Below are 26,592 nucleotides of genomic sequence, written 5' to 3' on the forward strand. Positions count from 1 at the left end.
ACAACAGCAACGGCAAATACGAATTTCAAATGTAAGCCAACAACAAAAGCCGTTCAACATTTATTTCGGCTCAAACGTTTCGCGTGCCTTAAAAAAAAAAAAAGAATTGTGAAAACACAAAAAAAAATATAAATTTAAGCATTAGGCAAAATTATTACTAAAGTTTTTGAAAGTGCAGTGAAAACGAAATATGATTAATTAGCAAATGAGGCAAAAATCATTCGTTTATAAATATTGTAGCAAAGCGCGTTGCATGTGAGCGAAAGATTTTCGCCGCGCGTTTTTGAATCGCTCGCAACGCGACACAAAACGCGCGCGTTTTCTGTACTTTTGCGGAAGCTTCGAAAAGTGTAGAAAAAATAAAAGACTTTTTTAAGCAGCAAGTTCATTGCATAAATTAAGTGGCTGCCAAATCTCTCCGCGGTTTTCCATTGTGAAAATGGAAATGGCAGCATCGGAGCCGCGCCAGCCGGAGGCGATTTTTATCGCCACGCCGCCCAGCACACCTCTCGTCACCTCTCTAACCCGCACGACAACGCCGCGCGATCTACCAACCATGTATCATTTTGATTTTGGTAAGTGCAACAGCTAACAGCCAATAAAATAACCAGCAGTTAATCAAGACTTAAGCAGCTGGCACTTTATAGCATCCCGCCAATTAGCATAAGTACAAGTATCTTCAAGATACTTTAATTGAGTGGCACTCAAGTGTATTGGCTTTCATGAATCTATGCACAAACAAAACACCAATTCGTTAACGAAAATACCGACTATAAACTTTGGCTATGAAGTGCGGCTTCGTGTCGAGTTGCGGCTACTTCCGCGCAGGCGCATGCGAGCCGTTCAGAAGGAAGTGCTTCGAAAAACAGCTTAGAAAACACACACAACAAATATATGCATAAAAATTTATTTAAATATAAAAAATGCATATACATATATATATATGGGGGACTCATGAAGGTGGGCGAGGCCATTTTTAAAAGCGCCTTTAAAATGACAAGCAATAAAATCCAAAGTGTGGTGAAAATCAATAAAATAAAAATCCAAACACATTCAGCGCCATTTAAAACTCAATTAAATTCAAATTTTACACGCAAAAGGAACTGGAAATGAATATGTTTTCCTGAATTACAACGAAAAAATGCAATTAATAGAAAATCGTGCACGGAATAGAATGAAAAGTTGAAAAAACTTAAATGAAAATAAAATTGAAATTCTTAGAATGTGCTTTTTTCTTTTACCAAAACATTTTCCAAACTTTTGTTAATTTATGAAAACTGAAACAGGTAAATTCTGTGTGAACTGCCATATTTTGGGTTTTGAGAAACATTTTTGTTCTTATACCCTTGCAGAGGGTATTATAATTTAGTCTCGAAATGTCCAACCCCATAAAGTACATATATTCTTGACATAAAGTATATATGTTCATAAAACTTTGCATAAGTCCCTCTTACTGTTGCAAGCAGTATATATGTCGAAGCCGGCTGGATCGGACAACTATATCATATAGCTGTCATAGGAACGATCAGTCAAAAAGTAGGTTCTTGTATGAAAACCTTATTTGTTTATCAAGATATTTTGACAAAACTCGGCATTTAAAAGTTTTACTGTGCTCCTCATATATATGCACAATCCTTTCAATATCGATCTACCATATCATTTAGCTGCCATAGGAACGATCGGTTAAAATGAAGTTCTTGTCAGCAAAACTTTTTGTTTTAAAGATATCTTAACAATACTCGGCATTAACCATTTTCTCTGTGCTTCTTAGATACGAGCAAAGCAAAGGTTCGGTCTGCAAGGGCATTAAATCTTCGGCGTGCCGTAGAAAGCTCTTCTTTCTCGTTTCTTTTCACTACGAAAATGAGGAAAAGAAAAAGAAAGACAACATAGGAAACCTTTTCATTTTCTTTGGGTAAAGTTTTACCTTAAGGATTTTAGCTCAAATGATAATCTGGAGAGTCGTTAGTTTATAATTCTGATAATATTAATTGGCTGCCACTGCCGTACAATCCCAGTACTTAAGCCTAAACTTTCCAAATGTTAATAATTATAGCTACAAATCCGTTTAGTCTTGAATATATCTCAAGCTCAAAGCTAAAATATCGATTAATTCTGCTGCTTATATCGACTTGGCTGCCAATAATCCTATAGCTTGAATGTTCTTCAAATTCCTTAGTTTTTCTTACACCTAGAACTATAACTTTAACTCTACAATAGTTTATAGGAGCATTAAAATTGTTGGGACAACTATCGTCAGTTCTGAATCAATTCCTTTGCCTTTCTAGAAGCTTCTCCTGTTTCCCTTTCAAATAGCTTTTCGGCGTCTTTAAACCTTATTATAACATTTTAACATAGAACCTTCCTAGAAGACTTACACTTAATTCCATCTGCCAATAATTATATTATTTTTAATATAAAAAAATCGCTTGATTATTATAACGCGTCACTTTCTATAGCTGCAAGTTCGCAATCAGTTGTTAAATTGCTGAACATAGTTAATAACATTTGTTGTGGGGCTCAACTTTCTATAAGTTTGCACATTGCATGACATCAGAGACCATTGCAAATAGTTTTGTTTGTGTAGTTGAATGGAAATGGAAATGGAAATGCAAAAGCGACACCAAACGTGGGAGGCATTTAAAAAAGTACAATACTCAAAAACAAAGCACAGCTAAAAAAAAAAACACAAAAAGAAGAAGCCAAGCAAACGACAACTGACGACAAAAATAAAAACAAATCGAACGATGACATTTCAAACTATGTCAATTTCCATTTAAAGCCGCCAAAATTGACATAAATTCATTTTAATTCAATTAAATATAAAACTCAGCCAAATAAAGCAACGAAATTTTATGAAATTTAACAATATATTTAATAAAATTCATTTTATTTGTATAAGTTTCGTAGAGCAGACGATAAATGTATGACATAAGTCCCAATATTCCAGTTTCTTTCTTTATAAAATCTTTATGTGTAGCAGACAGCCTCAGAAAGACGGACCTATGCAAAGTTTCAGAATGATAGCTTTAAAACTGAGAGACCAGCTATATCAACTCTGCTGTTGATGCTGATCGAGAATATATGTATATACTTTATGGGGTCGGAGATTTCTGATTCTATGCGTTACACATTTCATGTCAATATTATAATGCCCTCTACAAGGGTATACAAAATCAAATTACATAAAAAACGAGTCAACTATAATTTATGTAGACACTTTATTACTTATTATTCACACATTATCTAAATGTTGATAATTTGAAAATTTTAATTATAATTAAATATACTTATGCTTATGATATTTATTATTTAATTTTACCCAAAGTCGAATTTCAAATACAAGCGAATTGAATATTCGCCAGCTCAAGATGCCACTCCTCTATTCTTCCTCTTGCTCTTCTACTAATACCAGTGGAAGGTATTTAATAAACATATTCAATAATTTATGTGTATATGTATTTGGTGCTGGGAAGTAGCGCCTGACAGAAGTCGAGCGTTAAGATACTTTTCAAATCGAGTCACGTTTCAAAATTGCGTGCCAGTTTTAACTAATGCTCGACAATGCGTCAATATCAAAGTCAGGTATTAGCAAAGTATGCTCAGTGTCACATATCTGGTTTAAAGGCGTCTTGTAATGGGTCTTTCCTCATATTTGGCTTAAATAGGCGCAACTTTTGGGCCCGTTACAGTCGCCGCATGGCTAAGCACGGGGCGTGACCCATTTACCAGCCCACTTAACCGACTCGGACTTAAGCTACGCGCGAACTCTGCGTGAGTTTCCTTGACATTGAACTACATTCAACTGCTTTAGAAGCCCACACGATAGGCCACAACAATAATAGAGACAAATTCCAGTTTCGTTTTTGCACATAGAACGAATTCCAAAGTCAAATACAACCAGTTTTCATAGATTTTTTGCAACGTAATTCATTCGACAACCAACACAATAACAACAACAAAATTTATTGCCAATTCACAAAAATAAAAATAAAAACAAAACTATTTGTTATTGACAAATTGTATTCATATTGTTATTTGCACGTCTGCAAAACCTGTCTTGGGTTTTAGCGCTTTTTGACAGACATTTCTAATTAGATTGTGGGTAATTATTTCTATGCGGATCTTTCTATCTAAATTCGACTTAAATGAACTTTTATTATATTAGGTTTTGAAGTTTTCAAACCAGCTTTCAGTTTGTAAATAATTCCAGTGTAATTTTTAACATACAAACAACATTTGCTACTGTTAAACTTTGCAGTTCGAGCGGAAAGCTTGCTTAAGCTTTCTGTTAAGCACTGTGCAGTGTTGCCGAGCTGCACAAGGCTACTACGTTTGGTTGTAGACAACCACTACGATTTTCGTTATGCTGTTAAACGAAAAAAAGTAGTATGGCAGTTTAATTTTGGCTGTTTTATTAGCATATGTGAAATTAATAAAGGGAAAAAATTAAAATTTATATATGTATATAAATATACTTATATATATATATATATACTTATAATGTTTTTATTGTACTGAAACTTGCATTTTAATAAATTAAAAATTAACGTGTTTGGATGTCGTAAACTCTATGACAACTCGTTTTGGATGTTTGTTTATGTATTTTATGATTGTAGTGTGACAAGAGACCCAAAGGGAATTTAGGACATTAACTTCTGATACTGAAGATATATTACAAAATAACTAACTAAAAGTAGTCTGACAATATATGAAGTCCAAGACTATCTTAAGTTGCTTGGCTCGAAAAATTCCAAATTGAAACATTTCTTTTTTCTTTTTAACTATTTAATAGTAGACATACACATTCATCAGCACAGTTGTTAATCGTTTTTGCCCTTTGACCCATTCCCATTGTAGTACAAATCAATTTAATAATTACCCGTCTCAATTAACTATCCCATGCAAAGCTGAACTCTTGTCTCTATGTGATACGTAGTCTTTCACACTTTCTAAAAAGCAATCAGCAGCGGCAACAATGATAAACATAGGCCAAACAACAAATAGATCAACATCAATTTGTATTAACAACAAACAACAACAACAGCAGCAACAATAACAATAACAAGAAAATTGCTGAACTGAAAACAGAACAGAAAATTGTGCAATCTGCAAAACGCGTTCGGAAAAGCGAAAAACAAAAACTCAGGAAAAACAACGCATGAGCAAAGCAACAACAACAACAAGAAAACTTTGTTACAAGGGGAGCGCCAATAAACTGAAATGGTTTCATTACAACGCTGCAACAGTGCAGAGGGGGTGGTGGGGCGGAAGGGGGTTGCAAGGGAGAGTGGGTGCAGTATAGATGGAAGTCTGGCGGCTGATGACTGAAAGAAATAGAACTTAATTAGTAGAAAATACGCCTAAAAGTTGTTGCAACAAGAGCGGCATGTTTATGGATTCACGAAGAGCTAGAGAGAGAGGGGTAGAGCAAGAGAGAGAGAAAGAGAGAGAGAAAGAGAGAGAGAAGGAGCGAGAGAGAGAGAGAGAGAGAAAGAGAGAGAGAGGGAGCGAGAGAGGGTAAGGCTGTTTTTTCTGCACTATCAAAAACAAATTGGGAATTGCGTTTCCTCGTGCCTAAAGTTACTTAATTTGTGTTAAGAAAATGGTATAATTTTTGTTTAAGGATTCCTATACATTTTCTTGAGTTGAGTAATATATTTAAAGTTGATATATATATATATATATATATATATATATTTACTCCTATTATTCACTTAAAATCCCAAAAACTCCTGATTGGTTAAGGCAAGCTTAAATGTGTTACATAATTCTATATTTCATTGAAGCTGAACATTTATGTCCCAGCTATGCTGGCCATCCATTAACTTAATTCATTTGCTTAAAATATTTTGAAAAATAAAAGTAAATTATTCCTATATAATGCCTGCTGCTCCACATAGATTTCCTAACATTTTAATCCATTGGTTTTATTTGTAATAATAAAACCGACTCGTCTACTTTGCTTACCCGCCTTTTTTGCTACCCTATTTGATTTTTGATTCAGCTAATATAACTCTTGCCAAGCATTTATCAAAAATCTTATTATTTTATTCGCGACATTTTCTCTCAGTATATTTGGTACATAACTGGCTCGGGCATATGAAACATTGAATGTTATTTGCCCATAAAAATTGAGTTCATTTTGTAGGCCCTGCTCCCAAAATGCCAACCAAGCAAACCAAGTGCACTATTTATAAGCACGCGCCCTTTCTTTTCGCCAGCGACAGTGCCGTGAAAATCATCGAGAGCAACCAAAGTAGAGTGCAAGATACAACATTTATTTTTGTCATGCCCAAGGCGTGACAATTAGAAGAGATTATGAAGTTTTATGGCAGGTCTGAGGCGCGTGGGCGACCACAAACGATGCCGACGACCCGCAGACAGCTAAATTTACTATCTATGGGAATATGTCGTTGTTGGATCAATAATTCCGAGAGAGACACCAGATACAAGATGCAATATATGGTATATATGTATATATATATATACAGAACAATGGCGTGTTCCAAGTTCATTAGTCGGCAGCATTTCCTTGGGCACGTGCAATAATCGAAGAAATGCTTCTCAAGGCAACTTGCATAAGAGTCGCCCCATCCTCTGACGTCATCGGGCCAACTGTCAACTGTCAACGAGAGTTGGAAGAGACTGCGGATATAGCTGGAGCCTATTGTGATTTATTATGGTTAGCATCAAGTTGACTTTATCGCAGAGCAAATGGGATCGTACGGATCGCCAGATACAGATACAGAGGCAGATACGGATACAGAGGCAGGCACAGATACAGATACACGTATACGAAACGAGGCACTCAAAAGTGCATTCGCATTTCAATTAAAAACAGAAGCGACCAAAAAAGAAACAACAAAAATCGAAAGGAAACTGTAAAAGAAGAATGATAACTTAACCTATACAGAGCGAAGCTGGAATACCCTATAAAAAAATTCATGACTTGACAGAAGAGGGATATTGTTTTGAATGAAGTAGATTCGTATCCTTTGTAAATTTGGAATGTGAATTAAATTTGATTGTCAATAAATAAATAAGCAATTGTTTGCTTTCTTTTCAAAATGTCAAGCTTTTGCTAAAAGTGCATATACCCTTTATTTAATATGTTTAAAATCAGCCACATATGTCTCCAATTCCATTGCCAGCTGTTTATTTATGTGTGCCGCCTGCAACACGAAATGTTGCTGAGATCGGCCAATGTTGATGCGACAACTGCAACTGCAACTGCAACTGCATTTACAGCTACCTTTTTTGGCGCACTTATGCAACTGTACATTTTTGGCCATAATAGGGCATAATTATGTGTGGCCTACACCCAAAGTCTTATGATTTTCTGTGAAATTTATCAATGGAAAGCGACGCCACAGGAAATTGGCGCCTTTGAAGTTGGCTGATTGACTGATGACTAGAGGAAGTCGCTTAATGCCAAATTTCAATTCAAAATGAAGAAGAAAAGTAAAAGAAAAAACAATCAACTATTTGAATGTAAGCTAAGTGGAAGATATATCTAAGCAGCCAAAGTTCAGCAACATTTGTGCGGCGCCTTTAAATAAATCAGCCGTAAAGCCCAGCCGGAGGGGAGCAGGGTACAAAGAATAGCAGCCTTTGTTACTTAACGTGTTGTTGTTGTTGTTGTTGCTGCTGCTGTTGCAACACCCACACAACGTCAAGCGCAGGCAGCTGGAGTGCAGCTATTTTTAATTAAATGCAAAATAGGCGCCCGCAACATGTTGCTGTTAAAGCTGTTGCCGGCAACATGACGTGAGCTTAAATGTTGCCAGGCGGCGCGCTGTTGATGTTGCCAGCGCTCAGTTGGACACAAGACGCCGGCGCGTGAAGTTTGCAAGAGCGGCGAATTGGGCAAAGGGAAGCGCGTGCGTGCGTTGCAATGTGGCATTTAAAAATAACGAAATAAAAATAACGAAAAATCGAAAGAAAAAAAGCATATACATATAAATAACGTACAAAATGAGCAAGAAAATGTGGCACAAAATATTCAAATCGAAGGCGCAAAAACAGCAGCAGCAATTGAATAAAATCAATAAGCGCCACAGTCGCGGCATCTACGAGGAGTATCAGCAATTAAATGACCTGCTCAATGGTGAAAAATCGCCAGTTTTGCGTTTTTGCAGTGAAAATGAAAACGAAAACGGCAACAACAACAGCGGCAGCGGCAGCGGCAACATCAATGTGTTTGAGCAGCAGCCGCAGCAAAGTTCTTTCAACTCGGCGGCGCTTAGTGAGGCGCAACAGCAGCAGCAGCAGCAACCGTTGCCGCAGCAGCAGCAACAATCGCAACATCTATCAACATTTTCGCGCGTACGCAACACATTCTCACTGCGACGCAACAACAACAACAACAACAGCAGTAGCAGCAGCAACAACAAGAAGCAAACACCCAATGCCAAGTCAAGTGAGTCCGTCACGCCCACGCCCACGCCCACGCCTAAGCCCACAGCTGTGGGAGCTGCACAGCTGCAGCATGTTTTGATTATAGTCAATCAGATCGATGTCGCTGCAGCAGCAGCATCAGGAACAACAACAACAACAACTAATACTGCTACTAACTTCGCTAATCATTTGCATGCCAACCCAACAACAACAACAACAGCAACAACTAATTCAAGTAAATTAATAACAATTGATAAACTTTCTTGCAACTGCCAATTGGTTAAACCGTTTTAATTTATATTTAAATGATTTTCAATGATGATTTAGAGCTTTCAATTTACTTGCGTGAAAGTAGCACAGAGGGGCAACAGGGGGCTATTTGTGAAAAAGTTGAACTAAATACTTTGATAGTTTATTTATGTCTATAATGTATATAGCAACAGAAATAAAAACAGAGCAATTTTTGGGAATATTTATCAGTTTATCTGTAAAATGCCAGTATTTGTTTCAGATATTTCAGATAAAAACTATCCACATAAATATATCTATCATCTATATAGTACATTGCCTATAGAGGTATACAGATATCAAGTGTACAATGACTATATAAAGACTCGACTGCTCACTAACTATGTACTAACTACATGTAGTACTTAACAGTCTATCTTAATCTTACTTATCACCTAGATGGTCTTTACATTGTTTTATTAATTAATCTACCCGCATAAGATATCCACATGATATGATATATTATATATGATTTGTCACTGAGCTAATATTTATGCATACAATATAACTGACTTAGCATCTGTGCACACACTCTGCTCACCTATGTATATCAGGTATATCTACATACATATATTTAAAAACTATCTGGTTTTCTACTCAACATCCTTTTGTTTATCCATCATGCTAGTTACATAAGATAGCTAGGTATCAAGATCCATCTTTCCATCTTTATAAATCATATCTCAAAGATTCATCTGCTTATTCTATCGTTTACCTGAAAGTTGATATGATCATCTAATCATTTATAACGTATTCTTCTGCCAATCTAACTTACTGAACTATATTTTTATATATTTAAACTTCTACAAACCATTCCATTGAACATATCTAAAAATCATCTATGTATATCTGCTCTTAACTCTGAAGTATTTCACAAATGATTTAAATTTGTTTAATCTCTTTTGGGGTTCTGTGTCACATCTTGTTTATAAATAATTTGTTGTAGACCTTTCGATGACTTTTTCTATATGCTTATCAGCAAACAATACAACAAATGATGTCACTTGGCCATCTATAGGCACACATTTATTTTAAAAATGTACAAAGCAAACTAACTAAAATAAACCAGAGCACATGTAGACAAACTTTCAATAAACTATAACCAGTAATACACATAGAAGCATGCTGTATGCATATGTGTTTGTTACCATTTAGTTCTTAGCTCGACTGTCCAGTTAATATTCTCGTCCCACACACTTTTCATCCATTAAGCTGTCACAAGTTGAAAGTCCGGGGCACCAGGAAATATCTCGCATTACAAAGTCAGCCCAACCTCAACATATAATGGCATAGCCTCTATAGCTTTTCCACATGAAAGTGTTTCACATATTGCATAAATGGATCTGTTGAAGAATTAAATGGCTTATAAGGTTACCCAATGCACAGCAGCAACAACTGCAATACACACGGACGGCCAATATCTCAGCCAGATTTAAATGGGTTCCTCTTTATTCTTGTGAAATATGCTCTTCGAAAGAGATTTTTTTTCGTGTCAGATAAAATATGACTATATTATGTGAAATCAACATAAAAAAAATCAACTGATTTATACAAATATTCATTTTATTTCCTATACTTACTTTTTCTCCTAAAATATCAATACCCCAAATTAATATAAATAATCTTTGAATTACGTTACTTTATTACCGATTTAATCATTTAATTAGTCTGGATTATATATACACCATAATACTCAAATAAGATTATCAACTCACAAATCTTTATACATAAGCAAAACTCTCCCTTCTCTTAAGATCCAGGAAATAGTACTTATACCATTAGGGTTTGTTCCAGTAAACTCTCGAACTCTTGAACTTTAAACACTTGGATCACAAATCAAAAATCTGCTTAGACTCCATGAAGACTGGGGCGCCCTGCTGTTTGGGCAGTTGCTCCTTTGGCTGGCCAGTCGGTGCACTTTTTATTTATAAAACTCAAGTGGAAATAGTTGAAAGATATGCATATAAGTATAATCATATAATGGCCACAGTAGCTCTGCATCTGTATCTGTATTTTGCAACAGCGAGTTCGCCAAGCATCATTAACATATGTGAATTGTGGTGCTGGGGCAGTTGGTGGTGCAGTCGAAGCCGAGGCTGTCATGTGCAACGGACGCCCCATCACCAACGTGTGTGGAGCAGCAGCATGTCATCCATTGAGGCAGTCACTCACCCACTTCTCATCGGATTACACATTAAGAAAGACTGCGTACAAGCTAGCATTGATTTGAATTGAAATGAATGCGAACGAGACGAGCTTGAAGCCAACTCTCAACATGTTGCAGAAATTTATGCGTGCCGTTGATTTATGTAATCTTCGTTATAATTGGATTGTCTTTGAATTATTGTTAAATTGGCAGCGTGGATCGTATGTCATAATCTCCACTGAAATGCACACAAGTTGATTCTTATTAAAATTCTTAATGGCACACGCAAAGTTTATTTACACTTTTATGGTTCAGGTTCATAGACTTTACTTTGTTAATGTGCCAGCTGGACTACAAATATGATATGACAAATATTATATGATATTGCCGCAAAGACAAGGTCTAAGATTCTCGCCTTACCAAAACGAGTTTCTTTGAAATTGACGAATTCCACTAGGAAACACAGAAAAGATTCTAATCATTATTATAATTGTTAAAATTATATTATTTATATGATTTGTATCATATCATTATTTTAAGTAGTAGAACTATGATATGATTATGATAAAATATAAATATATTATAATTGGGAAAAGGAAGATTAGAAGAATGTGCAGCATAAAAAGTTTAAATAGTTTAATTAAATAACATACTTGTATGTGAGAAATAAAGAGCTCCAATTCAGTTCTATTCAATAAGATTCTCACATTTTTGGGTTCAACTTGATTCCAGCAAAAGTCAAGTGAGCCGGTTAACCGTGGGCCGTTGTGCTGAAGCACCTGTCATGTGCATAGTTTGTATCTTCAAGATACAGATATTAAAGCAGTCGCCCACAAAGCAAACCGAACCAACCGAATCGCAACAGTTTTGGTACAGACGAGCTGCCAAATTTGGCTATTACAGCATTTCATGAGGCAGTTGTCGCTCGCAGATAAATAACAATTTATAGGCTGATCACACAGGCTGAGGCAGCCAAAAGCAGACACAATCCAAATAATAATAATAAATTATTTGTGGATTGTTTTTTTTTCTTTTTTGTCCATTGTCTTGCCCGCCTGAGAATTTATAGGGCTGCTTTTTGGGCGTTTTCTGTGCTTGTTATTGCTGACGTGACAAACGGCGCCGGAAAAGCAATTTGTCCACAAAAAAACAAACGACTGCAACATCATGAGTATGCTGGCATGTGATATGAAAATACTTTCCATGTGTTGCATGCAGCGAGTGCGGCTGGAAAGTTTTAGGGTTTCTGGCCCAAGTCTAAGCCGTGCCACTTGGCCAAAGGCCAACAGTCTGCAGACGGATTTGGCCTTTTACTTGGCACTTCCTTTTGCCAACATTTTTGCCAGCTGACAAAGTTTCTTCTTAGTCACTTTCTTTTCGCACCTTTAAGTGCTGGCTGTGTTTACCTGAACTTTCTAATTAGAAAATATGGAAAATGTAAATTCTTCTATTGCCATATTGATGGCTCTAGGTCATTAGAATGAATGCCCTGCGTATCATACTACTCATCCAAAGCTTGAACTTGTTGCAAATTTTAACGCCCTGTGCCCTCTTTTCAATAATCAACAATAAAATTAAATCGAAAAGGTAATATTTAGTATTAGATTGTAATGCTTTCTTTACCTGATAGAAAGATTAATATTCAAATATCTTGAGACCATAGATAAATGAAACTTACAACTTCCATTAGCTGTTAGGACCAAGTCACTAGCTGAGCTAAATGAGGAAGCGGAATCTCATCATCATAGAAGGCTGGCTTAGTTAGAGTTTTGAATTTGTTACTTTTGCTTAGAATTGTAAAATTTAGTTTTAGGTTTCAAGCTATACAGAATCTACCAGACATTGCAAAAGTTTCCCAGCCAACTGAAGCCTCACAATCCGATAATAATCAAAATCCATTTTTTTATTTTCATAATTTTGTCGGGAAACAACAGCTACAATGGAACCTGACGGTGCGGATGATGATAACGAGCCAGTAGGCCCACCACCGGGTCCACTGACCACGGGCATGTCTGAGACTATTCTGGAGCAGGGAACTATTAGCACCGATCTAACACCCTGTCCGAACTGCAGTCGCACCTTCAATCTGAATGCACTGCGCAAGCATGTTGTCGTTTGCGAGAAGATGACAACTAAAAAGCGTAAGATATTCGATTCGTCACGGCAGCGTCGCGAGGGCACCTCTCTATCCACGTATGTGCTGCCCAAGAATTTTGGTCTGCCCAATGCTGAAAAGGCGCCGGGTGTGCATACGCCACCCGCAGCCAGTCGCGAGGCTTCCACAATGTCCAGCGGCTCGCAGCCCCAAGAGGCGAGTAATGCTCCTCTAAGGCTACGCTATTTTCTCTAACTGCGAACTTCTTCTTTTTGCAGGCTTCACCATTGCCGACACGCCGTAAAGCCAAAGCGGATACGACACGCGCCTCCATGCGCAAAGGTGCTGGGGCCACTGCAGCTGCTGCTGCTGAGCACCCACCGGCGGCGGCACCAGCTGCCCCAGCGGCAGCCGCCCCAACACGTTCCATAGCCAAGCGCCTTAAGGACTCCGCCTCGGACCGTTGTCCGCATTGTGAGCGCAGCTTCAATCCAAAGGCGTACGATCGCCACGTTGAGTGGTGCAAGGAGAAGGCAATTCAGGCGAACATCAAGTCCAACAGCACCACAGAGACAAACAAGGCCAAGGAGCGCATGGAGGCGCGCAAGCAGTACCGCCCACCAAATCTCAAGTAAGAATTCAGCATGCTACCCCAAGCCCCCCTGATCCCTAGCTGTCAGATTTGACACAACTCATTTATTTCTTCAGCATTCTATTAATGTTAATTATTTTTTTGTTTTTCTTTCAATTTTCTTTTGCTTGTTTCAGAACCAAACGCTCGATCAATCGCGACAAGTACTCCGGTGCACAGGAAGAACAATACGAGACTGAAATGGTATCCCCAAAGCAAAACCTAATGTCGCTCTCCTCCATGACGGCGTCCGTGCAGAGTGTTAAGTGAGTATAGCAAATGTGCCCATTTGATTTGTAGACTAACTAGCCTAACACGTGATTGGCCCATCTGGCGTTACGCTAATGGTTGTCGTTGAAGTTGACTAATTCTGCAGTAATGTTTGCCCAGTAGACACCGTCGCGTAGTGTACCGCTCACCCACAATGTATTCGTAGCAAATGATCTTCGTATATTACCCACTGACCTAAAGCCCAACCCACCCCCACCCAAAAACCAACTTAGCTCGCAGCGAGGTGCGCCACAAGCCATGAAGGTGCAGCGCCCTGGAACCCCTCAAGGAGCACAGTGTTCACCACGCAAATCCAAGGCAAGCTCAAGTTCAACAACAACGGTTGCCCAGAATAAAGTTAGTGTGCGTATGGCCGCCGAGGAGTCGAGCATGGGCCATCAGGAGCGTGCATATGTGAATCCCAGGCGCAAACAGCACGAAACATGCCAAGAAATCGATGTCGCCGTGCAGCGTTTGCGTCGAACCGCTACCTCGGAGACTTTACACCTGGCCAAATTGGAGTGCGCGGAGGCCGCGCCCCTGCAGCCTGCCAGATCGCGTAAAACTATGTCCCATCGCCATAAGACCGAAGCGACCGAATGCATGGCCGGTCCACCCCAAGTCACAATGACCTTTGAGGAGCTAAATGGGTTGATCAAGCGCAAAGGTATGGTCGATGTAAATTGCAGGCCATCTAGTAGATCAGTTTAGTAGTTGAAGTAGCTGAAGAATAATTCCTTTCCAGAAACTAATCAGCAAATATTGCAATGCTCTACTTGCCACTCATAGCTGAGATTAGTTCCATAGGGTTCCGCATCCCCGTAGCGTGCTTGGACTTCATTAACTTCAAATGATTTCATAATTAGTTTCCAAAGCTGCGGAACAATTTGATGGTTCGTAATTAATGCGCAGCGCACTTAAGCATTTGAGAGATCAGCCAAGCATAAAGCTCCATTAGTTGCAGTCCATAAGATTGAAAGGGTTCCAAGACTAGAGCTAGATGGAGTATCTTGGATTTGTACTTTAAGAATCGTAAGAGATTCTTCGAGGAATATTAAGACCATTTTTGTTGAAAAATAATATTAAATTAGGCATAGAATGGAATAAATTAATAGGGACTAGCTAGAAATTTTGAGGCAAAGGAATTTCATTTGATTTATAATCTAATAATAACCCAACGAAATCAACTCTCGATCCGCACGCTGCAACGCCCGCAGGTGGCACAAACATTTGCAACATTAAAATGGATATTGAGGAGCAGGATTTGAAGGTATCGCCCAAGATACACTCTTCCACAGCGCTGGTGCGTCAAGCACGTCGCCGCATTCGCACTCGTGAGAATCCCAACATTGACATACGCTCCCTGGAGCCACCAAAGTCCTTAAGCGAATTTGACCTATCCTCCAAGGAGATGGTTTTGTCCAACGTACAGCAGGGTCATCGTGCTTTGCCAAGCCCGGCAGCGTTCCGTCACATATCATCCAATGATTTGTACTCGGGCTCGGAGGACGAAAGAACTTCACCGCGTGGCGAGATCCAAATCAAGCTGGAGACGAGCACCATTCAAACTGTATGCCGTCCCAAGAAGCGCACCCATCTGCCGGCCATCATGAACAGCTCGCAGCCAATGCGCGCAGTGCCAATGGCCGAGCTCAAGCAAAATCTGGAGGCGTTGGGCCAAAACTTTCTGCCACACCTTGAACGAGGCAACGGATTAAAGGGGCACTATAAAGAGGAACAGGACGACGATTTAGATGATGCCGAACTGGATGAGCTAGACTACGATGAGGCTGACATGGAAGTGGGACAGCTACTAAACAAGGCAAAACTACTTGAAAGTGAATACGATGACGAAATGGACGATGGCGCGTCTAGCGAGGAGGATCAGCAGCTGCAGCAGAAGATGCTGGTCAAGCAGACATCGATGCGCAGAACACCAACCAATGTTAGCCGACGTCTGGTGTTGCTGGAGCAGGATGAGGAGGGCACCATGTATATTAAAGCACCGCCATCGCCAACCAAACGCCAACAAGCACGTTCGCCACCCAGATCAGATCGCACGCTCGTCAAGAGGTTTGTTATAGCATATCCTTTCAGACGACAACCAGGCGACGCACAGAGGGGCGGGGCTTAACATAATGTCTAGGGTCAAAACTCAAATCTTTTCTCTGCTCTCTGATTTTATTGTTTGTTTCATGCACACACACAGCGGCCCCAGCCCACTGGCTAGCGACAAGTACGATCCGTTTCTGTCCGCCAAACGTCAGCTGGAGGAACTCTGCTCACCCAGCACACCACCCGACAACGAACCACTGGTGAACACAACAGCCACACCGATCATGTCCACCTCGCTGACGAGCACACTGGGCAAATTACACACGACCACACCTACCGCTACGAGCACGGCGCCAAAGGCAGCGCCAATATCGAACTTTCGACGCACTTCATCTCTGCGTGGGCCACGTCGCACACCACTGCTGCCCAGTCGACCGCTCTTTGCCACCAACTATCGGCCCACCATACAGCGCGGCCTCTCCGACGAGGGTCCCATCTCTAGCAACTTCCTCAAGCCGGAGGAGTATGACGAGATGCCAGTGCGTGCCGCTTGCGGCAATGATTTTCATAGTCCGCGTGTCGTGCGTCGCGACACGAGCGCCTCCAATCGTAAGCAGCAAATGAAACTGCCGCTTGGCGGTGGCGGCGGCAGCGAGACAGACAGCACGACCACGTCCAAGCAACCGACACGCAACGTGGCCAAGACCGACTCGCTGGCCGTATTCCTTAAGTACGAGCACGAGCTGGAGCAGCTGAACGCGAAGGCTGCCGAGGTGGCGGCCAACAGCAAAGAGCTCAGCAGCAAGGAGCTGAAGGACAAGAGCAACAACCTAAGCAAGCAGAACTCGGCCAAGAATCTAACGGCAAACCCAAACAGCGGTCAGCTACCACCGCTGACAACGCCCATCTGCCCACCAGTTGCCAAGGAGAACAACTTGGTCTCGCCCAACAACAACAGCAACAACAACATCAACAGTGGCAATGCTGCACCATTACCCATCAAGTTGGAGAGCATCTTTGGGAGCAATCGCTTGGGCGATTACATAGACCCCAAGCTGATCAATCCCTGCGATAATCTGAATGTGCAGCAATCATCGGCTGGCTCCTCTGATGCCAGCTCCACGCCACAGCAGCTGTCACAGAGCCGCAGCAGCTCCCAGTCAACCATAACTATGGGCCAGGAGCAGCGGCGTCATTCCGGCGAGGCGCGTAATCTGCTCAAGCGCAAGATGCGTCTGGGGCGCAATCAATTTCTATACGATGCCTCGCCAGAGGAGCAGTACATCTCGTCGGGCAGCTGTGCGGATGATGAGGCCAATCGCTCCTCCCTGGAGTTCGACGAGCAGTGCTGGCAGCAGCAGCAGAAGCAACTGCTTACCACCAATCCATTGAATTTACCCAATTTGCCAGTGCTGCCCACGTTTGATGACTTTGATTTCGAGGAATTTCTCTCATCATTCGAGAACGAGAATGATGAGGAGCAATTTCCGCTGTTTCGGGATTGCCGCGAGTTTCTGCTGAATCGCACGACGAGCCGACAACGCTCGTTCCAGAAAGCGACTTCAACACCACAAACACAATCCCAGACCCAGACCCAACCACAGACGCCAACAGCCACACAAAGACCAGCCACAACAGGCAACAGCTCCCAATTTATAACACCGCCTAAGACCCAGTACTATGCGCCCTCCACTAAAGAGCCTCATGCCCACAGATCCGATTCAAATGTGTCCAGTAGCGGTGGTTCATACAAATCGCCTCAGGCCAGCTGTGGCTCCTACAAGACAACACCAAATAGCAGTGGATCGTACAAAACACCGCCGAATAGCAATAGCTCATACAAGACGCCTTTGACTAGCAGTGATGAGAAACTGCAGCGCCAGCAGTCGAATGCCTCCACCAGCAGCAGCAACAATTGCCATGCGGAGAAGGCCCAGAAGTCGGTGGAGGAGTCGCAGAAACGTGAAATCTTTATAAGCATTGAAACGGAACCGAATGCACAGGGGCGGTCGCCCATCTCGCCGGATTCGCTGCGTCACATGGTGGGCAATGCTCAGACACCCATCGATGTGCTCCACATTGAGAACGGCAACGAGCCGGAGCATGCCAAGTTCAGCAAGATTAGCGATAACGAGGATCCGATCGATGCTGAGCTCGCTGATGAGACTGGCCACGTTCGTTACAAGAAGAGGCTGAGCTCAACGGCGAGCACAGCAGCGACATCGCCATCGCCCAACGTGGAGGCGAACAATGCCAAGAATGTGATAGAAAAGATGCGCAACGATTTCAAGCAACTGGGCGAGGAGGTGGGCGCCTCGGTGCGTCGTGATATCATGCAGCGTCAGGAACATGCCCAACAGAAGCAACAAATGCAAGCACAACAGGATCTAAAGGTAATGACACCATCGCCATCAGGTGATTCGGATGAGTTGAGTAGCCTGGATGGATATCCCATGTCCTCATCGCAGTCATCACGTCGCGGCGCCAGTTCCAAGCTCAGCAACGACTCCGCTTACGGCAGGTGAGTCAAAAATTATCGATTTATCGGTAAGCGAGAAGAAAATAAGCGATTTTTGTCAAAACAATAGCCGGCTCATTTACCTAATAGTGTTGCCAACAAAAGCTAGACTGCCGAATCAAAATCGCTAAAAATGGCATTTTTAATTAATAAAAATTTAAAAACCTGGCCCACTCATGGCATAGCTAAAATAGGCTTTCAGTCTGTCTGTGCTTGATTATGCTGAATATAGTTAGAATATCGTTCTAACTAGTTTCTTTTAAAATATAGCTAAACTTGCAGCACTGACGCGTAATATCACTAACCATACAATGCATAGACTTGTCAAATGTCAAAATAATCGGATACCGATAAATCGTCAACGACTGAGCCCCATGGGTGACCGCGACCATTTTAGTGTGCCCAGACAAAGTAAGACTGCTGAGAGTGGCAGCCGAACGCCGGCCTCGACAGCCGAACGTTCAGTATGAAGCCGCATCCCGCTCAGCGCACAACGTTGCTGCGGCTGATGCTGTTTTGTAATATATGTATCTTTTCAGCCCAAATACATACATATGTGTATATGCGTGTGACAGAGTGCCCCTTGCTCACACTTATTGCTTTGCGCACTTGTGTGCATCTCCTTCTCCCTGCATAGCTTCTCAAAAACCCCGAGATCTACAAACATACATACATATGTTTGTGTTGTGTGGGTGTGCTCACAAGTAGATCGCGGCGTTTGTCGCGAGCCAGAGATTTTTTCTTCAATTGTGTGCCCTTTGTGCCTGTGGTGCAAAGGCACACACATTCAAATGCTCTATCATGTATTTCTTCGTCCAGTCAGGCATAATGAGAAGAATCTGATATATTTATATTCATTAAAAACTTAAATGACCTAAATGATATATTTATATATTATATTTTAATTTTTTTGTTTACTGTGGGGACCAATTTTGCTTAAAATTAAAAAAAAAATAAGTCGTATTTCTGCAAGGGTAATGCTTCGTCGGCTTGTCGAATAATTTAAGAAAAGACCAAACATTGAAAATGTTCAATTTTTTCGACTTGCTACTTGTGCACACGCACACTCTTTCGAGTAAGCAGTTGTGTGACATTATTAAAGGGTTTGGCCTGTTCATGTGCAAATCTCCTATTTTCCATGCATGGTGTAAGGGTAAGGGTACCTGAACGTTGGCATGTGTGCATAATAACTTTTTGGGCCTGCCAAGCACACATACTTACACACTTTTCTATATGGATGGAAGCATTTATGCGTTTGTGTGCGTGTTGGTTGCCTGCCTGCCTGCCCGATGCAAATTTGACCAAATTTGAAGTTTTTGGCATTTCTGAATTTCGAGCTCTACACACAGACACACACACACACACAAATGTGTGCGAATGAGCCGATCAAGGGTTTGTCGTGAGACAGAGATATTTTCATCAATGGGTGCGTAAATTTGGGCGACGGTGGGCTTGCGGCCGCGTAAGGCACACATGTGTGAACAGGCAACGAAAACAGGTGAACCGCACTTGCCGCTCGTTTGCACTTTGATATGGAAAAAATGCAAGTGATCTTTTTATTTATTTTTTGACATAGTAAACATTTTGGGTTAAAGGGTGTTATGGCAGGCAATAAACGATCAGAATGTCCAGCATGCGTCTGCATCCATTTGTCCATTTGTTCACACATTTGTGCCTTACGCAAGCCGCAAGCCCACCGTCGCCCAAATTTACGCACCCATTGATGAAAATATCTCTGTCTCACGACAAACCCTTGATCGGCTCATTCGCACACATTTGTGTGTGTGTGTGTGTCTGTGTGTGAGCTCGAAATTCAGAAATGCCAAAAACTTCAAATTTGGTCAAATTTGCATCGGGCAGGCAGGCAGGCAACCAACACGCACACAAACGCATAAATGCTTCCATCCATATAGAAAAGTGTGTAAGTATGTGTGCTTGGCAGGCCCAAAAAGTTATTATGCACACATGCCAACGTTCAGGTACCCTTACCCTTACACCATGCATGGAAAATAGGAGATTTGCACATGAACAGGCCAAACCCTTTAATAATGTCACACAACTGCTTACTCGAAAGAGTGTGCGTGTGCACAAGTAGCAAGTCGAAAAAATTGAACATTTTCAATGTTTGGTCTTTTCTTAAATTATTCGACAAGCCGACGAAGCATTACCCTTGCAGAAATACGACTTATTTTTTTTTAATTTTAAGCAAAATTGGTCCCCACAGTAAACAAAAAAATTAAAATATAATATATAAATATATCATTTAGGTCATTTAAGTTTTTAATGAATATAAATATATCAGATTCTTCTCATTATGCCTGACTGGACGAAGAAATACATGATAGAGCATTTGAATGTGTGTGCCTTTTGCCACCACAGGCACAAAGGGCACACAATTGAAGAAAAAATCTCTGGCTCGCGACAAACGCCGCGATCTACTTGTGAGCACACCCACACAACACAAACATATGTATGTATGTTTGTAGATCTCGGGGTTTTTGAGAAGCTATGCAGGGAGAAGGAGATGCACACAAGTGCGCAAAGCAATAAGTGTGAGCAAGGGGCACTCTGCACACGCATATACACATATGTATGTATTTGGGCTGAAAAGATACATATATTACAAAACAGCATCAGCCGCAGCAACGTTGTGCGCTGAGCGGGATGCGGCTTCATACTGAACGTTCGGCTGTCGAGGCCGGCGTTCGGCTGCCACTCTCAGCAGTCTTACTTTGTCTGGGCACACTAAAATGGTCGCGGTCACCCATGGGGCTCAGTCGTTGACGATTTATCGGTATCCGATTATTTTGACATTTGACAAGTCTATGCATTGTATGGTTAGTGGTAATATTTACCATTATCGATTAATGATGGCATCGGCCTATCGATATATTAAATTTATGTAGCTTGTAGGTGCGATACCCATTCTTTTGATATGCGATATTTTTTAAATCACAATTTTAACAGCGTTTTATTCTGACAAACATGTTTTTATTTTCAATCATGCAGCAGCAACTCACCATATAGTCTATCCCGTCAACGCTCCAGCGAGCTGCAGTCCAACAACAACACGCCGCGCACTCAGAGCCAATTGCGCCCGCACACAGCCAGTGGAGCCTTGTCCGGCAAGCAGTCCATGATGGATGCCTCCACTCAAGCGGCAAGCAACTATGGTACACTCAAGGCTCGCCAGCGCATGTTTGCAGGCAACGGCCTAGGCGGCGACACTGGCGATGGCAACGTTGAATATTCCAGCAGCAGCTCGGAGCACTCGCTACCTGTGACAGTGGCCCAGCAACCGCAACAGCAGCAGCAAAACACAAACTACAACTACCAGCAGCAGCAGCAGCAATCTCAAGCGCAGGTAGCTTACAATACCAACAACAACAACAACGACAACAATAACTATGAGCTTAACGCAAAGAATTTAAGCAAAAACAAAAATAGTGGTGTGGGTGTGAACTTAACGCCTACGACATCGCAGCTTTCGCTGCAGAGCAACACCTCAAATGTTTCCTCGGGCATGAGCTCGAGCATGAAAATGTCCAAGTTCTGTCACGAATGTGGCGCCAAGTTCGTCATAGAGCACGCTAAATTTTGTATGGATTGCGGCGTTAGACGCGTCGTGCTCTAAGCTCAAGGAACTAATATTTGTAGTTGTAGTAGTCGCGCACACACAAACATACACACTCACAACAATGAGCTGCGGCGTCGGAACTAACCTGTTGGCTGGCTTGGCAGAAACGGGTTGTGGGAACGAAGGAGGTTCTTATACCAAATGTAGTTATTACATGCAAACAATTTTTGAGAGCTCGTTGATATATGTATACCCTAAATGCAATATGCTACTTAAATATATTTTAATAATAATAATAATAAAAAAAAAACGTAAAGGTTTGAAATCGATCAAAAAAATATGCAATATAATATTAATCATAAATAACAAGAAAATTGGCATTTTATTTTTCCAATATTTCTTAATTGTAATTACGAATGTAGTTTTCTTTTCTTTTATTAATGCATAACATTAAACACTTTTAACCAAGTTGTTAAATAACAAAGACTGAACGAATTTAAACGAAAAGCATTGAAAGCACTCGAAAACAAAATTAAACGAACTATTAAAATAAAAATCGAACATTTTTCGAAATCTTAAGCAAACACTTCAATTGTATTTGTATTTTGTAAACTGTTTACTAATTTAATAGTCACTGCTTAAATATAATCTAGAAACACCATATTTAACTCTACTTTATAGAAATCATCAAATAAATGGATTTGCTTCACATATGTATTTCAATTCGTTTAAATTTATTTTGAAACCGTTCTCTAAGCGTTTTAGTATTTTTCAAAAGCGTTTTGTATTCGATAAAATAAGTTTTAAAATTCAGGGAAACTAATTCTTGGCGTTTACTAAACCTAGACATTCATGAAAGTCATCTCGATATACTTAAAGCTATTACATGTTCAATTTTTCAACAAATCAATTTTTTCTTTTACTTCACAGCCGTGTGAAGACTTTCGACAGACATTTTAAATGTAATAATAAAAAGTGCTCCTGAGGACGCATTAAAATAATACACTTTTTGTGCACACGATTAGAAAAAAATACGAAAAAAGTCCTTGAATATAGAACTGTTTCAACTAAGCTGACCCAGCAACTTTAATCTTGACTTAAATGAATACATACTGGAAAAAATATGAAAGTAATATAAAACAAAAGTAAATTGACAACAAATATTCAAATGTTCTGGTGAACACGAAGGGAACAACTCTTGAAACCTGCAAACTGGAGATTAAGCTTTTTAGGAAATGTGAATAAAATTGAATTGGAACTTAAGACATCTTACAGGCCCCTCTGAAGCGATTTCTAATGAGAGAGCAGTCAAATTGCAACACTAAAGATATAAATGTTTGTGCTTAACTTACTGCAGCTGCAGCAGTTTTTGCTTGGTAATTTCTATTGCGCAGGCGGCGCACGCCTTTAAGAAATTGGTGCGAATGACAATCTTTTCGGGACTGCCTAGGGCCAGCTTAGCCATATGCGAATCCAGCGCTTCATTTGGAGGTGGTGTGCATTGACAGTTGGCGGAGCTAGAAGAATCACACGAGCTGCTGCTTTCGGAAAGCGCTTCAGTAATTTCTGAGTTGCTGCCGCTACTGCTGTCATCTGTGGAAAACACTTTTTATAGCACATGATTATATTTGTTGGGATTTTATATTGTCACCCATTAACTTACCCGTTATAATTGCGGCCTGCTGTGGGCACAATGCTACGGGAATGTCTTGCGGCATCTTGGCATACCAAAGCTTCACTTCGTTATCCAATTCATCTCCATTACCCTCGATCTCTTCTCCAACAAAATCATTAAGGAACTCAGGGCGCTGCAGGCCGTCCTTTTTTTTAAACAAATAGTTGCCATGCAACTTGCACTGGTTGATGATGTACCTTATGTCGGGATGATAGCGTAGCGTCACCGGATTGCCAATGAGTATCATCAAAGACTTGGCACGCGAGATAAGCACATTCAATCGGCGCGGATTACGCATGAAGCCTATGCTGGCAAAGGAGCGCACAAGCGTGGCAATTATCACAGTTTTCTCCCGACCCTGATAGTTCTCCACGCTGCCCACTTCCACATTGTAGTGGCCCTGACGGCGCAGCAGTTGATTGATAAAATTACACTGCGCCGCATACGGTGCCACGACGCCAATATCCTTCTGCTGCACGCGAATACCACCGCCAAGGCCGTTAGAGAGCAAATGCTTCACATACCAGCAAAGCACCTGTGCCTCTAGCATATTATATGAGCTGGTGGAGTGACCATCGCGCGTTGTCACGCCATGCGTGGCTTGAAATATAATCGGAAACTCGGTATTGGGCAGCATACGCCAGTTGGCTGCTAGATTGACCTGTTCTGGCGGCGCCTGTGGTATGAGTTCATCATTATAGTACAGCTTATTATACAGCCCAACGATTTCCGGATGGGATCTATAGTTGCGGCGTAGTCGCGTCTGCAATGTGTGATCATAATTCCCATTGGCATCCACGGCGTATAGTTCACAGCGCAGCAGACGCTCCATTAGCGAGTGTCTCAGGCCCAAAAGCGCTGCGCGATTGTTCTTAATTACTGCGCCGAGCTGCTTGTGATCGCCCGAGAGTATCACATGGCAAGCGTCCTGCTGCTTAATTCCCATTATACCAATAAGCGACTCGGGCTCCGTGGAAGCGCCCGCTTCATCAATGAAAACGTGTGTGAAAAAGTTAAATTTGCCCACATTTAAGGTCACTAGACGGCCCACTGTGCACAGTGTGGCCACAAGTATGCCATACTTGCGTAATCTGTTCACATTAGAATGCTCATACACACGTTTTCTACAATTAGAATGTTTTAGGAGCAGAGGGTCTACTGAATTTAATCCTTTGGAGTAGATAGATCGCGAAAAGAGACGCATTAACTGATGATCTAGCTCCACGTCCTCCGTAACCAAACGCGACTCTTTGGCCCGCTCTACCAAAACCGCCTGCAGACGTTGATTGCTAGCAAAATACTCGCATATTCTCAAGGCAATTGTGTCGCAGGCCGAGTTCGAACCGGCAGTTACAAGAATGCGACTTCTTGGATGTCGAAGTCGCAACTGTAGAATGGCCTCGACAATTGTTGTGGTCTTGCCGGTGCCTGTAAACGAAAATAAACAATTATTTATATATTGTTGATCCTCCTAATCTAAGGATTTTTCTAAGCTCACCAGGTGGTCCGAACACTATGTAGGGCGCTAGGCTGCTGGGGCCATTAACGATATGTTGTACTGCCTGCAGCTGTTCCATGTTAGACGCAATGCTCTGGTTAAATAGCGTCAGATTTGGTAATTTAGTCACTTTGGGTGACACTGTTTGCAGCCCCTGGATGGGAAACAAATAGCGACGCAGCTGTGGATTCTCCTGAAGCAGCTGCATCGCACGATACATGAAGCGAACGGGCGTACGGCGTGAGCGCAGGATTACATGGTAACGCTGTTCAAGCGCAGATTCTCTGGCTGGAAAGCCGCCCCGTTTGAATTTTAGATGGATGCTGGTGCGCGTCACCTGCTCTAAGCTTGCAACGTAACGGCGCCGTGGATTGTTTATTGGCAGAGTCTCGTGAGCGTGCGGTAGTAGCGCTAGGATGGGCTGTTTCGGCAGAGGTGCTGCCTCTAAGCTAGCCTTAGGTATAAGTACAGCCTCGTCCAAATAAGGCGCAAGAACCTCCTCTGGATTGATTTGTGTCTTGCCCAGCACAAAGCTAAAGCAATGGTTTTGAACTTTCTTTAGCAGAACATTGGGCTGCATAAGCTGGGCATAAAGTTGCATTGTCGACACATCCTCTATGCTGAGCAGTATACTCAGCACTGAGCAGACATTCTCTGAGTCCAGGAGCTGCGTCTGCAGGTATGTACCGAAAGTGGTGTCATGTTTTGCCAAGCTTTCGTCGGTAAATTCGACGTCCAAAGCTTGTAACAAGGTCTGACTAGGCTCATAGTGGGGCAGAGCGCGCATGATAGCAGTAAATCTGCAAGACAAACAGCGCATTTTATATTTGCAATTTTGTTCACTTATTTGTACTCACTTGTTTTTCTGCATTTCTTCTTCATCATCTGGTGTCGACGAATCTTCTTCGTCGTCGCTAAACTTCTTGCGCACGCGGACATTGGCTTTGACTTCGAGGCCCGGCTTCCCACATTTTACCAAGCTGGTAATTGTTGATAATTGCAAGTCCATCTGCAAAATAAACGCACGAACACAAATATAAAGGAGTTGTAAGGTTGTTCTCCTTACACTTAAATTACCGATTTCGATTCACGTGTTATTTCGTTCGCGTTCATTTTGCAACAACCAAACTACATATACAATCACACAGACAATACATAAGGAGAGACTTGGTAAACTTCACGAGAAATATACAAATAGTCGGGTTCAAGTGTAGACGCAGCAAGTACCGTTACAGGCGCCATCTGGCTTCAGTTGGCATTGATCGCAGGCAACTTCAAGTGCTGCAGCAATTGATATTCCTTTGCAACACTATGCTTAAACGATAACAGTCACTCTATCTCGATTCGTACGAGCACAAACTTTATGTAAACAATAATTATGAAAAATTAAATCTGCACTTAGTTTATTAAATTGTCAATTTTGAATTCACGTTAGGTTT

The 26,592-nt window shown here is 41.3% G+C and overlaps 2 protein-coding genes across 8 annotated transcripts; one reads left to right on the forward strand and one right to left on the reverse strand.

Annotated features, from left to right (window-relative positions):
* Positions 1–254: 254 nt before the first annotated feature.
* Positions 255–22,564, forward strand: LOC135428140 (putative uncharacterized protein DDB_G0277255). 5 transcript variants are annotated; one of them, XM_064681956.1, is made up of 8 exons: positions 255–575; positions 12,769–13,145; positions 13,208–13,560; positions 13,698–13,826; positions 14,064–14,497; positions 15,048–15,903; positions 17,600–18,406; positions 21,413–22,564. In XM_064681956.1, the coding sequence occupies exons 1-8, from the start codon at positions 440–442 to the stop codon at positions 22,035–22,037; spliced, it is 3,717 nt and encodes a 1,238-aa protein (XP_064538026.1). In that variant the 5' UTR covers positions 255–439; the 3' UTR covers positions 22,038–22,564. The 5 variants fall into 5 exon arrangements, with proteins under 5 accessions (XP_064538026.1, XP_064538024.1, XP_064538025.1 ...); XM_064681954.1 differs by lacking the exon at positions 255–575 and adding an exon at positions 7,963–8,422; XM_064681955.1 differs by lacking the exon at positions 255–575 and adding an exon at positions 7,963–8,422 and having other exon boundaries at positions 21,416–22,564.
* Positions 22,565–22,693: 129 nt separating this feature from the next.
* Positions 22,694–26,533, reverse strand: Mov10 (Mov10 RISC complex RNA helicase). Of its 3 annotated transcripts, none has more exons than XM_064681963.1 (6): positions 26,381–26,533; positions 26,011–26,162; positions 25,154–25,953; positions 23,644–25,083; positions 23,333–23,585; positions 22,694–23,273 (listed from the first exon to the last, which is right to left on the reverse strand). In XM_064681963.1, the coding sequence occupies exons 1-6, from the start codon at positions 26,393–26,395 to the stop codon at positions 23,240–23,242; spliced, it is 2,694 nt and encodes an 897-aa protein (XP_064538033.1). In that variant the 5' UTR covers positions 26,396–26,533; the 3' UTR covers positions 22,694–23,239. The 3 variants fall into 3 exon arrangements, with proteins under 3 accessions (XP_064538033.1, XP_064538030.1, XP_064538031.1); XM_064681960.1 differs by having other exon boundaries at positions 26,231–26,493; XM_064681961.1 differs by having other exon boundaries at positions 23,027–23,273; positions 23,333–23,573; positions 26,231–26,455.
* Between the last annotated feature and the right edge of the window lie 59 nt (positions 26,534–26,592).

This window comes from Drosophila montana, unplaced genomic scaffold (assembly GCF_035044405.1).
Source record: "Drosophila montana isolate Dmon_TW-CO22-7 unplaced genomic scaffold, ASM3504440v1 contig_2438_1, whole genome shotgun sequence".
In the NCBI taxonomy this organism is placed as follows: Eukaryota; Metazoa; Arthropoda; class Insecta; order Diptera; family Drosophilidae; genus Drosophila; species Drosophila montana.